The following is a 14,799-nucleotide window of genomic DNA, read 5'->3' as shown; positions in this document are numbered from 1 at the left end:
AAAAAATTAATAAAAAAAAAAAATTCTTCCTTTCTTCTGGCATTGTGACTGCCAATAGCCCCTGGTCCTAGCATAAATTAATTTTTCTTATGATGACTGATGGATAGATGATTCACTTACTTAGTCAAATGTATTTGTTGTCAGTCGCTTTGGATAAAGGCGTCTGCTAAATGCCATGAATAAATTAAATAAATAAATGAATAGAGGTCTTCAGAGAAAGGTGCACAAGAGTCCCATAGTGACTGGTTGAACCGACTCAAACGAAAGAGCTACAAATAAATTAAATCTGATTTAATAAACTTTACATTGAAAGTGAACGTTGCTACATTGTTGTTATTCTGACATAATAAAACCATTAAAAAAAATTACATTTCAGTCGGACTTTAAGAGAGATGATATAACAGACGACAAATCTAAATTCATTCGTTGGCAAAAGTGATGCTCAAACTTTCTCCCTGACTGTATATGTTAAAAATGCCACCAAACCACCTGCTATCACTGTCCCCTACCACACATGGCAAGAGCAGAAAAAGCAGACGCGGAAGACTGGCTCACAGCCGTTCGTGCCCCTCAAGGAATTCATACGTTTATGATTATGACTAACACACTCGGGAGAAGCTGGGAAATTCACGAGATGAATACATCTCGACATCTAATTTACAGCCATGTAGGGTAAGAGTCTCTCTGTGGGTGCATGTGTTGTTGCGTGTGTTTCTTATTGCACTGCGGACCCAAACCCTGACTAAAATAAGAGAATGGAATAGAAAGGAATAGGATGGAATAGAGTAGTATGTTGTCCACAAGGGAAATTCTTTACCCCGGTAAAAAAAAACAAAAAAAAACACCGGGTTACTGGCAGCTATTAGTCCTTGAGATGAACCCAGATGGACCCACAGCTAAGTGTTGGCCATCGCTGACGGAGCCAGGGGGAACCGTAGGTGTAGTAACGAGGTGTGATGTGTGTGTGGGGTGGTGGTGTCTGGAATGGGGAGGATGTAAGTGCGGGCAGAGTGTTGTCATCAGTCTTAATGCTCCTCATTAGGGTCTGCCTACCTCTGGACGGAACCAGAGCAAAGCCAACACATAGACACACAAAAGGAGCTGGAAGAGACTTTCAGTTAAAACAATGGATTTGAAAAAAAAAAAAAAGAAAGAAAGAAAAAACGCTGGGTTCTGTTCTAGCCCGAGAGTGCTCAGCCGAGGAGGACGCCTCCATAGCTCTCTGCTTGAGCTCCAGCACCATGTTGTTGACCCATGTGTGGTCACACGCAAACCCTCAACCAAAACCCCATGGGATATTCTATCCTCCTGGAGGGTCATACGCTGGGTGAGACAACATGAGAATTCCCCGACTGACCGAGCAGAAAGACTACAGACGGCGCAGGTGGATGTCTTGTGTGGCCATGTGTTTTATTGTGTCGTCTGAGAGGGACAATATTTAGGTTGTATGTGTTACTAAAAATGTGTTTGATAAATATGTTTCGCTTGCGTTAAATCAATCGTTGCCGTTTCAACGGCACGGCAAACGATACCAGCTGCATCGCCACAGCGTGATTGACTGTTATTCCATAACTGCTATCATATGACACTGCATTTGTTCAACCGAGAAAAAATAATTCGAAACCGTTTTAAATTGATAGCTCTACATAAGCCGTCAAAGTTAGATCCATTTAACCACGAAAGGGACCATCAAACATACGGAAATGTCAGTGGGAACAAGGATGGAAACATGGCAACAACAACAACAATAATAGAGTTTACATGGACGGTTTGTGTGTAAACCAAGCCACTGTCTCTCCGGGACACGAGTCTGTTCGCGTGGAGCTGTGGTCAGGTTCTCCGAGGGACTCTCTCCCTCCCTCTCTCCCTCCCTCCCTCCCTCCCTCCCTCCCTGCCTCCCTGCCTGGTACTGTACATACAGTATATCTCCAGCAGCAGATGGAGCCTCGCCACCCGTCCCGCACCGCTCCACAGCTGCGTCCCACATGTCTTCACCCCGCTCCGTTCTGTCCAACAGCGCGTTGGGGTTCTGTTTTCCCCGCTCCCCGCTGCTCTCAGACCTGCGGGTTTCGCTCCTCTTCCGCACGCAACACCCCTCAGATCCACTTTGCGTCCCTCGCTGCGTGTGTGTGTGTGACCCGGCGGGGATTGAACCCGGGCCTGCGTTCTGTCTTACAAGCCCCAGACAGGGCTACCAATCCATCAAGAGAGCTTGGTATGCACTGTACTGAATTGAACTGTGGTAACCCAGCTGGCTATACTTGGTGCAAATATTCTCCTCTGGGGGGGTAACGCAAAAGAATGTGAGGACAGCTTCAGAATGCAATGGGGATGGGGGGGGGGGGGGGGGGGGGGGTGCGGGAGGGGTGGGGAGGGGAGGGGATGGGGGGGGTAATTCCTAAGGTCAGATCTGGCAAGGGGGCGGCTGCTGCTGCTGCTGTTGCTGCTGGTTCATAGCACTGTGAGTCATTTCCATAATTGCCCCTACAGTCAAATCAAGCCTGGATTCCTCCCTCTCCAGATTCCTGTAGATAAGCATGGTGTGCTGGGGTCTGGTCATGGGCTGGACTGGAGACCCCCAAGGAAGAACAGGTGCGGTTAATGTTGTAACTAAACTGATTTCAGCCTCCGTCCTCTCTTCCGTGTGTCCTCCTACCCACAAAAGGGTTGATTTCTGTTTAATTGCCACAGTCGGTCGCGGTCGGACATTCCCTTTCGGATCGCTATCGTCACGTAATCTCTCTGAAGAGGAGAATGAAAGAGTATCTGTCCCGGGTTTGGCTCTGTCTTATCAGCCGAGGGTACAGAGGAACAGCAGTACCTTGAATACTAAGAGCAGGGCTCCAAGCTTGCTGCCACCTTGCAACAGAATAGGTCTCTCCTGTAAAATAGATTTAAAAAAATATATATATATATTAGATCTCAATGGGACTTATTGTACAGTACCTGTGTTAATGAAGGATAAATAAAATAAAAGCTTTGGAGCCTGGGGTAGTGGTGGTGGTGAGACTGGTGTTTGACATATTACGTTGGGTCCTGCTGTTTCCCTGTGATTGGGAAGAAATATTTGTGAGCATTCTTTATGGTATTCATATCAAATAGGACAATAAGATATTCATATCAAATAGGACAATAAGATATTCATATCAAATAGGACAATAGGATATTCATATCAAATAGGACAATAAGATAAGGTTTGTTCTGTAATGTTCCCTCGTAATTCACGTGAGAGAGAAAGATTGTTGTGTGGGGGGTTGACTTCTCACCTTGCCATCAGCCTCTGTAGATAATCTGGTGAACATTTATCATAATCTGCAGCATAGAAAAGGAATAGTCCTATGCTGAACTCCTAGAGGGAATAATCGGAGGGACTCATTCAGCTTCTCACTGAATCTCACCTCACCTCGATCGCTGAAATTCTGCAGGAGCATCACCATGACGACATCGTGGCTCCTGTCCTCACAGGTAATCGTTCCCCCGACGTGTGCGCGACTGGGGCCGAGTGCGCGCTCCCGTGGCTGTCATACGTCATCCTGCTCGCCCCTCTTCTCGCGCGCTGGTTAAAAAGAAGGAGGAATGAGAGGAGAAACATGTGAGCGCTGTGAAGATCCAGTGAGAGGCAACTTTGTGCTTACTTTTTTGACCCAATGCACCAACCACTGTGCTGGAACGGAATTTAAATCACAAGGAACGACACAAACTTAAGCTTATTGCAATTATTTACAGTGTGTGTTTGTTTTTGGCTTGTATTTTTTATTTTTATTTTAGAGATAAATAATGGTTTTGTTTTTTTTCTGTTGTGCCATCATAACCAGCACTTCCATTAACTTATTTTGAAGAACAAATGTGTTTTGCAAATATTTAATTAAGATTACTTTATGCATATTTTTATTCAAGTAAATTATTACAATTGTATTTGACCTATATAATACGACGTGTAGACATATCGAGGATACAGTATTTTGTAGCAGGTTTGCTGCGTTACTTTGAACAGTGACAGTGTTTTCCTTTTCTTTTTCTTTTTTTTTCTTTTTTTTTTTTTTACTTAGCGAACATTTTTTTTCAATATGAAGCATTTGAAATTTGTGCTGGTGTTGGCCATTGCGGCCAATGTGTGGGAATGTGGAGATGCCAAATTCGGCGAAAAGGGAGAAATTAGCCCCAGAAGAAGGAGATGTTACGATGGAAGCATGCCTAAACGACTGAAGAAAAGGGATAGAAAACTGTCAGTGGACAGCGGGAGCAGCGGGGAAGTTTGTCACAGGTTGTACCCTCGTGTGTCGTGCTGTCCCACCAGGCGAGCTGCCTACCAGATACTCCACCGGCGGGATGCCAGGGTATGTTATTCACCTTGTTGCATTCTTTCATTGTGAGAGCTGTCTTTCCTGCGAAGCGCCCGGGGGACATATTTCTATATTTACGGTGTTATTGTCCTCCCGACGGGTTGTTGACAGCACTCGGTTTACAAGATACAGTATGAGGGGAATGGTGGTGGGTCTGTGAGGGAAAACGTTACATACAATTCTCATAGTCGCATGTTCTGCTCTTGGCTTGGTGTTTTTGGAGGTTTCTTGTCTATACACATGTAGAAAATGTTTTATAAATGTAACATTTTAACATTTTGTAGAGCTGTGTTGGTAGTTTGTGTAGCTTCGACACGTTGAATGAACGGTAGCGTGTCCGAAGCGTCAGTGTTTGTTTATCTGTCCCTATAACGTTTTCACTTTCGCACCTCGCGGCAAAATAACTAAATAACTATCGTAAAAAAGAAAAGAGTTACAAAGTTTTCCTTTTACTCTCCGCAGTTATGTTAGTGTGCTGTTTGTTTGTTTGTCATCAGGCTTAGGATACACATTCGCTGTAACGTTGTTGTCTGTGCTGATGTTTCTGAAATGTAATTGTGTCAAACACTCAATGACTGAAACTATCTGCATGTGTGGTGCATGCACCGATACCCGCAACATAAATGTTGGTCTTGTTTGAATAAATCAACATTTTATTAAACGTGGGTGAAGGCATAAAGTCCGAGACGCAAAAAAAAAAGAAAAATGCTGGTTACGTTTTTATCATTTAAAAACTGCCAAATTCAATCGCATTTAATGCCGAGTTCACGGTAGACTTCGCTCTATTCTCATGTAAACCAAATCAACCTATGTGACTGGGTGGTATCTTACTTTGTGTTGTGACAAAAAGCCATATTGCATCATTTAATTTGCTCAAGTCATGCAAATAAGAGGCGAAAAAACTGAATGGAACAAAAAGGACTCGACTTCTCCTCCTCCCCACTACACTGCCCACACACGGAGCTCTTTTTGCTTATGGTAAAAGAATAACAACATCACCATTGTGTTTGTTAGTTTCACTAATGGCTGAAGCTGGAGAACATCACTCTCCCCCGGTCCTCGGCGCTGTCCAAGTGTTAAAGCCTTTGAGAGGGTATTATCCCGCACCCCCTCTCACCCCCAGCCCCCCTCACAAACTTACACCTATTCCCAGAGGAGAAGTGTTTTGTTTAAGCTTTTTAACACCCGGTCTTAGTGTTGCCTGCCCTACAGCAGGGCTCTTTCACTATTGAGAGAGAGAGAGAGAGGGAGAGGGAGAGGGAGAGAGAGAGAGAGAGAGAGAGAGAGAGAGAGAGAGAGAGGTGAGCTTCATTGTAAACCATTGCAATGGCCATTTTATCAGCACAACATGTTCAGAATATCGTCATGATTTTGGTATCTCATTATACAAGATTTACTTGCTTGCATAATAAGTCTCTCTCTCTCCCTCTCCCTCTCTCTCTCTCTCTCTCTCTCTCTCTCTCCCTCTCTCTCTCTCCCCTGTGATTTCTGATGGTTGATGGTGAGACCTCACGAGGCTTGCCTTATGCAGCCCCACATTGTGTTAGATTGAATGACAAGCAATTGTTTTCAAGTGTGTCTTTGTGCATTGATATGTTTGTTCCGGCAATTTCACAGAAAAAAAAGCCATTGTGCCGAATCCTATCAATGAAATCAGTAATCCTGTAACAGCTGCTGCCTCACAATGAGCTGTTTACACATCGGCTTTTTGATAAAGTGTCTGTGAGGACAACAACCAACAAAAAGGAGCTTTACCAGGGAAACGCTTGCATATTCGGCAACGTGGTGTTATTAATGTGTTATGACACATTCACCCCTTTATCCCATGGTTTGCCATGCAGATGGATGTGTGTGTGTGTGAGTGTGTTTACCTTTTGCAAATTACATGCCTTGCGATTTCTATTCCACCTTTCACATCTCCTGAATAATCCCATAATATTCAAACGGACCGGGATCCATCCAGCTCGCTGGAGATTTTCCCCTCTCTGCTTTTGAGGAACGACTTGATGGTGAAAATTCAGCAAAGCACAACAAACAAAGGTCCTCTTGTTCTGGTTGGGGGTGATGGCAACATTGGAGCCCATCCCAGCAACATATGGGCACAAGGCACGGCTGAAAGAACTCAAATGCTCCTCTCCACGGACCATGTGCCAGCCCATGGCACACTGAATCAATGGGCAATTTAGAGCAGGAGGGCAGACCAGGCAGGCAGGCAGGCAGGCAGGCAGGCAGGCAGGCAGGCAGACCAGGCAGGCAGGCAGGCAGGCAGGCAGGCAGGCAGGCAGGCAGACCAGGCAGGCAGGCAGGCAGGCCGGCCGGCCCAATGTAGTAGCAGGCTACATAACAGAACATGGCATGAGCTTTACTGGGCAGTGACACAGAGAAGGGAAACCACACGAAGACATGGTTGGATGGACACCAGGTTTTTTAGCTTGCTCCTTTGCGAGTGCTGAAGGGTCAACACTAGGCCGTTCGCAACGTGAGCCCGGATCTCGGTTTTGAAGCTTATCTTCATCAATCTCTTACGTGCGTCTTCTGCCAAGTGATAATCAACTTGTTTTACGGTGTCTGTGATAAGGAGAATAGCACAAACATTGTCCGGGGTAGTGTCTCTGAGCCATGTGTTGAGGGGCTGTAAAACCAGCAAACGGCGTTCAAACTCCTCTTTGACCCTACGTGTGAAGTCAGCTGTAAAAAAAAAACAAGACAGCAGGGTGGGATTATTGTTGAAATGCTTCTATCTTGCCTCTATCATGCCCCTCCAGACAGGTTACTGTTGAGCCGAGAGGGAGATGTCCTTGTGTCGAGGCTGCTGGGTTCTGCAGGTCTAATTGACTTCGACAGACTGCTAATTTGTTGATACCAGTGGTGGAATGATGTGCTTGTCTATCTCTAAATTGGTGTTTACACACGGACCTCACACAGAGCAAAGCACTACCAGCCTGCCTGCCTGCTGCCACACACACACGCACACACACACACACACACACACACACACACACACACACACACACACACACACACACACACACACACACACACACCAGCCTGCCCGCCTGCTGCCTAAACACCACATGTCTGGGAACAGGACAGATTACATATTGTTTTATTACAGCTAATTTGTTACGTAAATAATCCCGCTAATTTCTGGGGCTTAATCTTCTGTTTACTTTTGTTTAGCGATCTAAGTAACGTCTTGAATCTCCCTAATTCGGCTTCCATCTATTCCTGGGGGCTGGAGGCACGTCTGACATGTGAAATGTAATTTGAACATAACTGTTTGTACGCAAAGGTAAACAAGACTTGAGTGAGAGGACTTTTCTCAGAAAAGGTTAGTGTATTCCAGAGTTTAGAAAGTCACATTTAAAACGTAATCAACTCTTATTATTGGTATGGGCATAGGCACAGTTTCTCCTCAAAAAGATTTCAACATAAATAAAACTAGAACATTGTAGCATTTATGTTATATCATCCCCCACTACGCCAGTTTCGTACAATAATGTTTATCTTCTAATATCACTGGATTTCTGAGCTGATTACAAGCTATGTGATGACTTCACTGTTGAAGGCCTAACAAAATGTAGCCTGAAATGTTAATTCCGTGTCCTAATCAGTCCTTGTTGATATTCTCCAGAATGTGATGACTTCACTGTTGAAGACCTAACAAAATCGGGGCCTGAAAACGTGAACTCCGTGTTCTAATCCGTCATCCTTGTCCTTGTTGATCCCTCTCCAGATCTTCTCCACCAATAACACGGAGTGCGGCCGTCTCCTGGAGGAGATCAAGTGTGCTCGCTGTTCGCCCAACGCCCAGGTGCTGTTCCACTCCCCCGACACGGACAAGGTGCCGCACCGGGAACCTGACCTGCCGCGCCTCTGCCAGGACTACTGCCGGGAGCTCTACTACACCTGCAGGGGACACATACCAGGTAACCATGGACACATGACGCGACCGTGGAAGAGAGAGAGACGCATTCTTGTTCCTCTGCAGCCCACGTGTGTGTTTACCTGTGGAGACACCTGTGTTTACCTGTGGAGACACTCACATGTGATTGGTGGTCTTACGTACGTGTGAAGGCGGGCCTGTTTATTCGTACCCTCTCACTTGTTTTATTATTTTCTTCCCCTCTCTCTCTCTCTCTCTCTTACACACACACACACACACACACACACACACACACACACACACACACACACACGCAGTGTCAGATGAATGAAAAATTCTAAATTCTGAACGGTCAAGCAAACACACTGCATGCAGAACATGCACGTTCTCAAGGAGCACCGGAGGCGTCAGGAGGGTGAATGTGCATGCCTTATTACCTCGTCTTACCTCACCTGACCTCACCTCCAGCTGCTGCCGAGCGTGCCTCGCGCCCCCCCCCCCCCCACACACACACCGGTAAAACGTCAACGGAACCTGCCTGGCAGCCGCTGCAGCGGTCGCTTCAGCCTGAGCACTCGGATAATTAGTCTGCAGAAGCGCATGACCATGAGCCCTGGCAATCAACAGCCAGCCAGCCAGCCAGCCAGCCAGCCAGCCAGCTAGCAACCGTTGCCGGGCTCTTTATGATTCAGTCCCTCTCAGACAGCTGAACCCAGCACGCTGTTTTATTGCTCCAGGTGGAGATGGTTTTATGTACGCGCTGCGCCGTGAGGTTATGAGAATTGGTAAATACTTGTGGCTTTTTTCATGGATTTCGTAGAGAGTGTGGCATTGTTTTGGTTTTGTTTTTCGTTTATTTGCACTTGGGTTTTGGGGAGTTTGACTCTTGGAGTTGCGTTATACAGAGTAGTAATTTCTTTCCTGAAATCGAAGAGTATGAAAAATGTTCCTTCTATATCTGCATCATTTTGGGATAGAATCTGTCTCTCTCTCTCTCTCTCTCTCACACACACACAAACACACACACACACACACACACACACACACACACACACACACACACACACACACACACATACCCAGCCCAAACAAACACACACACACAGACACACACACACACACACAGACACACACACACACACACACACACACACACACACACACACACACACACACACACACACATACCCAGCCCAAACAAACACACACACACAGACACACACACACACACACACACACACAGACACACACACACACACACACACACACACACACCCCAAACAAACACACACACACAGACACACACACACACACACACACACACACACACAGACACACACACACACACACACACACACACACACCCCAAACAAAGCTCTGGCCTGGGCTGCAATCTGCCAGAGAGCTAATAAATGAATGATTTTATGACCTGTTCCTTCCCTCTGGGCTCCTGACGTCAGCCCTAACGCTGTGTGGTGTGTGTGTGTGTGTGTGTGTGTGTGTGTGTGTGTGTGTGTGTGTGTGTGTGTGTGTGTGTGTGTGTGTGTGTGTGTGTGTGTGTGTGTGTGTGTGTGTCTGTGTGTGTGTGTGTGTGTGTGTGTGTGTGTGTGTGTGTGTGTGTGTGTGTGTGTGTGCTTAGGTGTGTGTGTTTGGGGATGTGTAAGCGAAGCACCCTGGCTACGGTCTAGACATGAACACCCCTGACACCTCCTCGCGCCACCAGGGGAGAGGAGAACTCCGATCAGGCACACACACACACACACACACACACACACACACACACACACACACACAGGCACACACACACACACACATATAAACTACGGCCCTGTTTTATAAAAAAAAAAACACCACTCACATTAGCAGTTTGTTTTTCCTTGGTGGTCAATTCAATGGAACGTAAACACAATCAGGGCGCTAGGCTAACTAGCTCCCTGGCTGGCCCCTGCTCGTCCACTACCTCGTAAAGAGCCGGGCAACCCCGCCGGGCGTCTCGGACACAGAACAAACGACACGGAGTTGACCCCGTTCCCTCCTCCCATACATGATGGTACTACGGGGTGAAGGGAGCTCTGTTGCCCCCCTGAAAGCGCCCAGTCAGTATCGTTGCCTTTGAAGGGCTGCTGTTGCGTTAGTACCTGTGTGGCTCTGAGAGCATTCCTAGTGATCAAACGCAGGGCAGGGGGGGTTTCATCATTCATGCCTCCGCTGCTCCAGCCAAGTCTTCTTCCTATCTGTGGAAGATTAGATCTGGCGAGATTTGCGAACAGAGAACCGTGTCAGACACAGTGCCGCAACCCGCCCCCCCACGCCCGCCGCTGTAGCTGCCCCCCCCCCCCCTCCCAAACACTCACATTCCATGGCCGTCCATCCCATTCCTCACCTCAAAATCTATCTACAGTACATCTATTGGCCATGAAGTGATGAGGGTCACGATGTAATTTGTGCTCTAAGGAGAAGGAGGGAGGGAGGGAGAGGGGGACAGAGAGTGAGAGAGGGGGGGGGGGGGGCGGAGGTGGTCCATTACCAACCAGTGAGCTGACAGGCGTGAGGACTCCGAGACTTAAACCGCGAGAGCTTGAGAAACCAGGAGCTGGAGCCAGAAAGGAGTAGTCTACCCCCCCCCCCCGTCCCGCCCTCCCCCCTCCTCCCCTCTCTTCCCCCCCCCCCCACCCCCCACCCCCCCCCCCTCCACAGATCAGCATATGTGGTGACGAATGACACATTTATTTTTCTACAAAGGTTGTGTGTATGTAAAACTGCTGAAGTGCATCAAGATGTCAAGTACTTTGGGGTGGCCACCCAGGTTGCCGTGGAAGCTAAACAGATGGAAGTATAACTTTAGCGCCCGGGCCGGGGATGTGGACGAAGACGAGGTTTTTTTTTTTTTTTCTTCTTTTTAGTTTTTTCTCTCTCCTCTCTTTTTTTTCCAGGGCAGTACAATAAAAACTGGGACTTATTGTGAAGGCTGCGCTGCAGTCCGCTCCCTGCCATATGTTTATGGAGGTAGTTAACCATAAATTGTCCAAATTGGATGGCCCTCTTAAGTACATGTCATTCTGGATATAGACAAAGGTTTTCTCCTATGGATTTAGTGGAATAATGCGTGGCCTTTTACAGGAGGGTTCGAGTCAGCCTATATAAATGTATATTTACAGTTGGCGTATTTTTACGGCAAATACTTTGGGGAGAAGTACATTTTGGGGGGGTTATTTGTTAATTTGTTTTTTTCTCAATTGCTTTGACACAATTCCTGGAACAACTCCCCATTTTCTCAAATCTTCACACACAATTTGAAAAACTCACACACAACGTGTACAAACATCAAACTGCTGGGTCCCAATTCAAACTTTGCCCTCAGACAACACACACAAGCTGCCAAAAACACAGACTACATGACTGTTTGTTACACACTGGAGAGATTAATTCAAAAGACTGCTACCAAAATGTTTAGAATAGGTGTTCAGAGAAATAATTTGGAACTTTGTAAAATCACAGCACTGACTATCCAGATATCCCTTTCAGGAACACCCTGGCAAGAGAAATTCAAAACAGTACTGTAATAAATACCTCTTACATTCGTGGGGGAGAAAATACCACTGGAAATGCTGTTTTGGTAAAAAACCTGACCTTTGAAATGTCACACTAGCTTTATTTCCAAATGCAGCAAATGTACAGGTTACTCAGCATCAGCATCAGCATTCTCATCATCTAGGCTCAGGTCTGGGTCGGGTCCGGCTCAGGTCTGGGTCATGTCCGGCTCAGGTCTGGGTCGGGTCCGGCTCAGGTCCGGCTCAGGTCTGGGTCAGGTCCGGGTCAGGTCCGGCTCAGGTCCGGGTCAGGTCCGGCTCAGGTCCGGCTCAGGTCTGGGTCAGGTCTGGGTCAGGTCCGGGTCAGGTCTGGGCCAGGTCCGGTTCAGGTCCGGGTCAGGCCTGGGTCAGGCCATAATATCTCTTCAGTATCACACATTATGTTTGCTTTTGCCAGGCATCGTGGGAAAAATGCCCTTGTGTGCCTTAGAAAACCCTGGATAGACTCCACACACACATCACCACAGACGTCCACCATTGCCTCCAGGAGGTTTTGCTGTGTAGGGGTTGCGGTCATACACTCTCCACCAACATGCTGAGAAAAATGTCTCAATCGGATTCAGAAATGGGGAATATGTTGACAAAAAAAGAACGGTGAACCTGGGGTGGTCATTGAACCAGGCGCGAACCAGAGCAGCCCGATGGAAACTCATGTTATCCCAAATGACGACATATTGGGCTTGCTCTGGTTGCCCTGGCTCCCCTTCCTGTTGAGGAATGTTATTGTGAAATTGAAGGAGTTGTGCCGTGTTGTATGGACCCATGTTGACATGGCGGTGGAGGGACGCCACGATTGCTGATGGCTGCACATAGGCTGACGCTGCCTCCCCTCTGGCCAGGAACTTGTATGATGGCACGGTGACCAATGATCTCTTTGTTAGGTTGAACCCTGCCTTGTCGAGGAAGATGTACTCATGTGGGTCAGCCATGGCATCCAGCTCAAAGATTCTCTACAGGAGTAGAGAAGGAGGTTGGGTGGCACGCGCTGTCCAGCTTCTCTCATAGTCCTCCCATGTATGAGCACATGATGAACTAGGGTGGCACGGATTTCATCTGAGATTACTTGTCTTTGTTGTTGTGGTCCTCGTCCTCTTCCTCTGACTCCTCCTCTTCCTCGTCCTCGTCCTCGTCCTCGTCCTCGTCCTCTCTGTTGTCTTGCAACTTCTGCATTGTTAGGATCCATTGTTCCAAAGCACATGGACATGCCTCTAGGCCCTGTTTATTGACCCTGTTTATTGACCCTGGAATTCGGATTGGTGTGTTAACAATTTTGAGGCTTCGTGTTTGCACCTGGAGAAAGGTGTGCTCTTTGAGTTCAGGTTGTGATGACTTGAGTTAATTATATCGAGAGCATGTGTTTGCTGGATGAACATATAGCGCAATGAATGATCTATTTGGCCACTTTTGTGTCAGGTTTTGCAGAAAGAATTTTGAATATTGAAACATGTGTGGAAACAGGTGAATAGTGTTTACGGTCATGGGAAATGTGTGTGTTTTTGGGAATGACGTAAGGGTTTGGGTTTTTGTGCTACAGGAACCAGTTTTTGTGTTTAAGCAATCGAGAAACACTGTAACTGAGTTATGCCAACGTTAAGTTGTCCATTCATTGTTAATCAGACTCCTATAATGTAATTATATGGTGGTGACAAAAGTCTAAATATCACCAAGTATTCTCCCATGTTTAATTTCTGCCTGTTTAGCTCCTGCTCAATATAAAATACAGAGAAACATTTTGGAGCTGTCTTTGATTGGCCATCAGCACACCTAAAGTGCTGACCAACATTCTTAACTTGGAACAGTAGCGTTTACAGCATCCTTATGCGTCCTCCAGCTCCTGTGAAACCCTCTCCAGCTCCCGATTAGGCCATGTACTCAGCCCTCATTTCTCCATAAAGACATTTACTGGCCAGAGTCTCACTTTAGCAAAGAGGCCTCCCACCTCCCTCCCCCCCTCCCTCCCTCCCCTTCCCTTTTCCTCCCCCACTTTGTCTCCCCTCCTCCCTCTTCTCCACCTGAGGTCTCGAACCAGCATGGTTAAGATAACTGCAGGCGCAAGTAGGTGGGTGGCATGGCCCTGGGAGTTCTGCTGGTGTGTGTGTGTGTGTGTTTGGAGTGTTTGGAGTGTGTGTGTTACTGTGTGTGTGTGTGTGTGTTACTGTGTGTGTGTCTGTTACTGTGTGTGTGTGTGTGTGTGTGTTAGTGTGTGTGTGTCTGTTACTGTGTGTGTGTGTGTGTGTGTGTGTGTGTGTGTGTGTGTGTGTGTGTGTGTGTGTGTGTGTGTGTTACTGTGTGTTTAATCTCTGTGTTGTGTTTAGATGTTTGGGGTGGATATCCTATCACCTCCAGTGGTGGTGTGGCCGGGCCTGTGGTCAGGGTGGGGGGGCCAGGCCTGTGGTCAGGGTGGGGGGGCCAGGGAAGGAGATGAAAGGAGAGGGGAGAACCAGCCCTGTTTGTGTTTTTATCACTGGTGTATTTGCTCTCCTTCTCCCTCCGAGGGTTAAGCTAAGGGAAACGTTATTGTCAAGGTTGTTTTTAGGTCGCACTGGGCTCCTAAGAGCTTCACTTCTCCCCTCAGTGGTTGGTTTGCCTGCTAGGCCAGCACTATACAAGGAAGGGGGGCGGGGAGGGGGCAGGGAGGGGGTGGGGGGGGAGGGGGGTTGTTTCCTAGAAACTTGGAATAATGTTGTGACTGTTGGGACCCTCACGGTGGCCGGGCAGGGTTGTTGCTGTGTCTGATTGCCATGTTTTCCCAGTTCTCCTCCGTGCCCTAGCGTTGGACCACTTAAGGTAAACTCCCAGGTCCAAGAGAAATAAAGGTCTGGGGAAATCATGTGATTTGGGCATTTTTTGGGGCTTTGAACTTACTCCAAACCCAAGCAAGCAAAGGGGAACACAATCAATCAATATTTGGGAACATCATTTTCTTTATTTGGCTTCTGAGCGAACTGCGTATTTTTCTATCGTCGTGTGTGTTTGGAAG

General features: G+C 47.2%; 1 protein-coding gene across 1 annotated transcript in view; it reads left to right on the top strand.

Moving 5' to 3' along the window:
* Positions 1 to 4,067: 4,067 nt before the first annotated feature.
* Positions 4,068 to 14,799, top strand: part of hhip (hedgehog interacting protein) — a gene marked incomplete at both ends in the record, with an annotated part of 36,405 nt that continues 25,673 nt past the window's right edge. The window contains 2 exon segments of the mRNA XM_083692698.1: positions 4,068 to 4,337; positions 8,080 to 8,272. Coding sequence (XP_083548824.1) covers positions 4,068 to 4,337; positions 8,080 to 8,272 — 463 coding nt within the window.

The sequence above is a fragment of the Argentina silus genome (genome assembly GCF_951799395.1).
Source record: "Argentina silus genome assembly, chromosome: 21".
Lineage (NCBI taxonomy): Eukaryota > Metazoa > Chordata > Actinopteri > Argentiniformes > Argentinidae > Argentina > Argentina silus.
The sequence above is the reverse complement of the archived record's forward strand: the minus strand, read 5'-3'. Positions and strand labels throughout refer to the sequence as shown.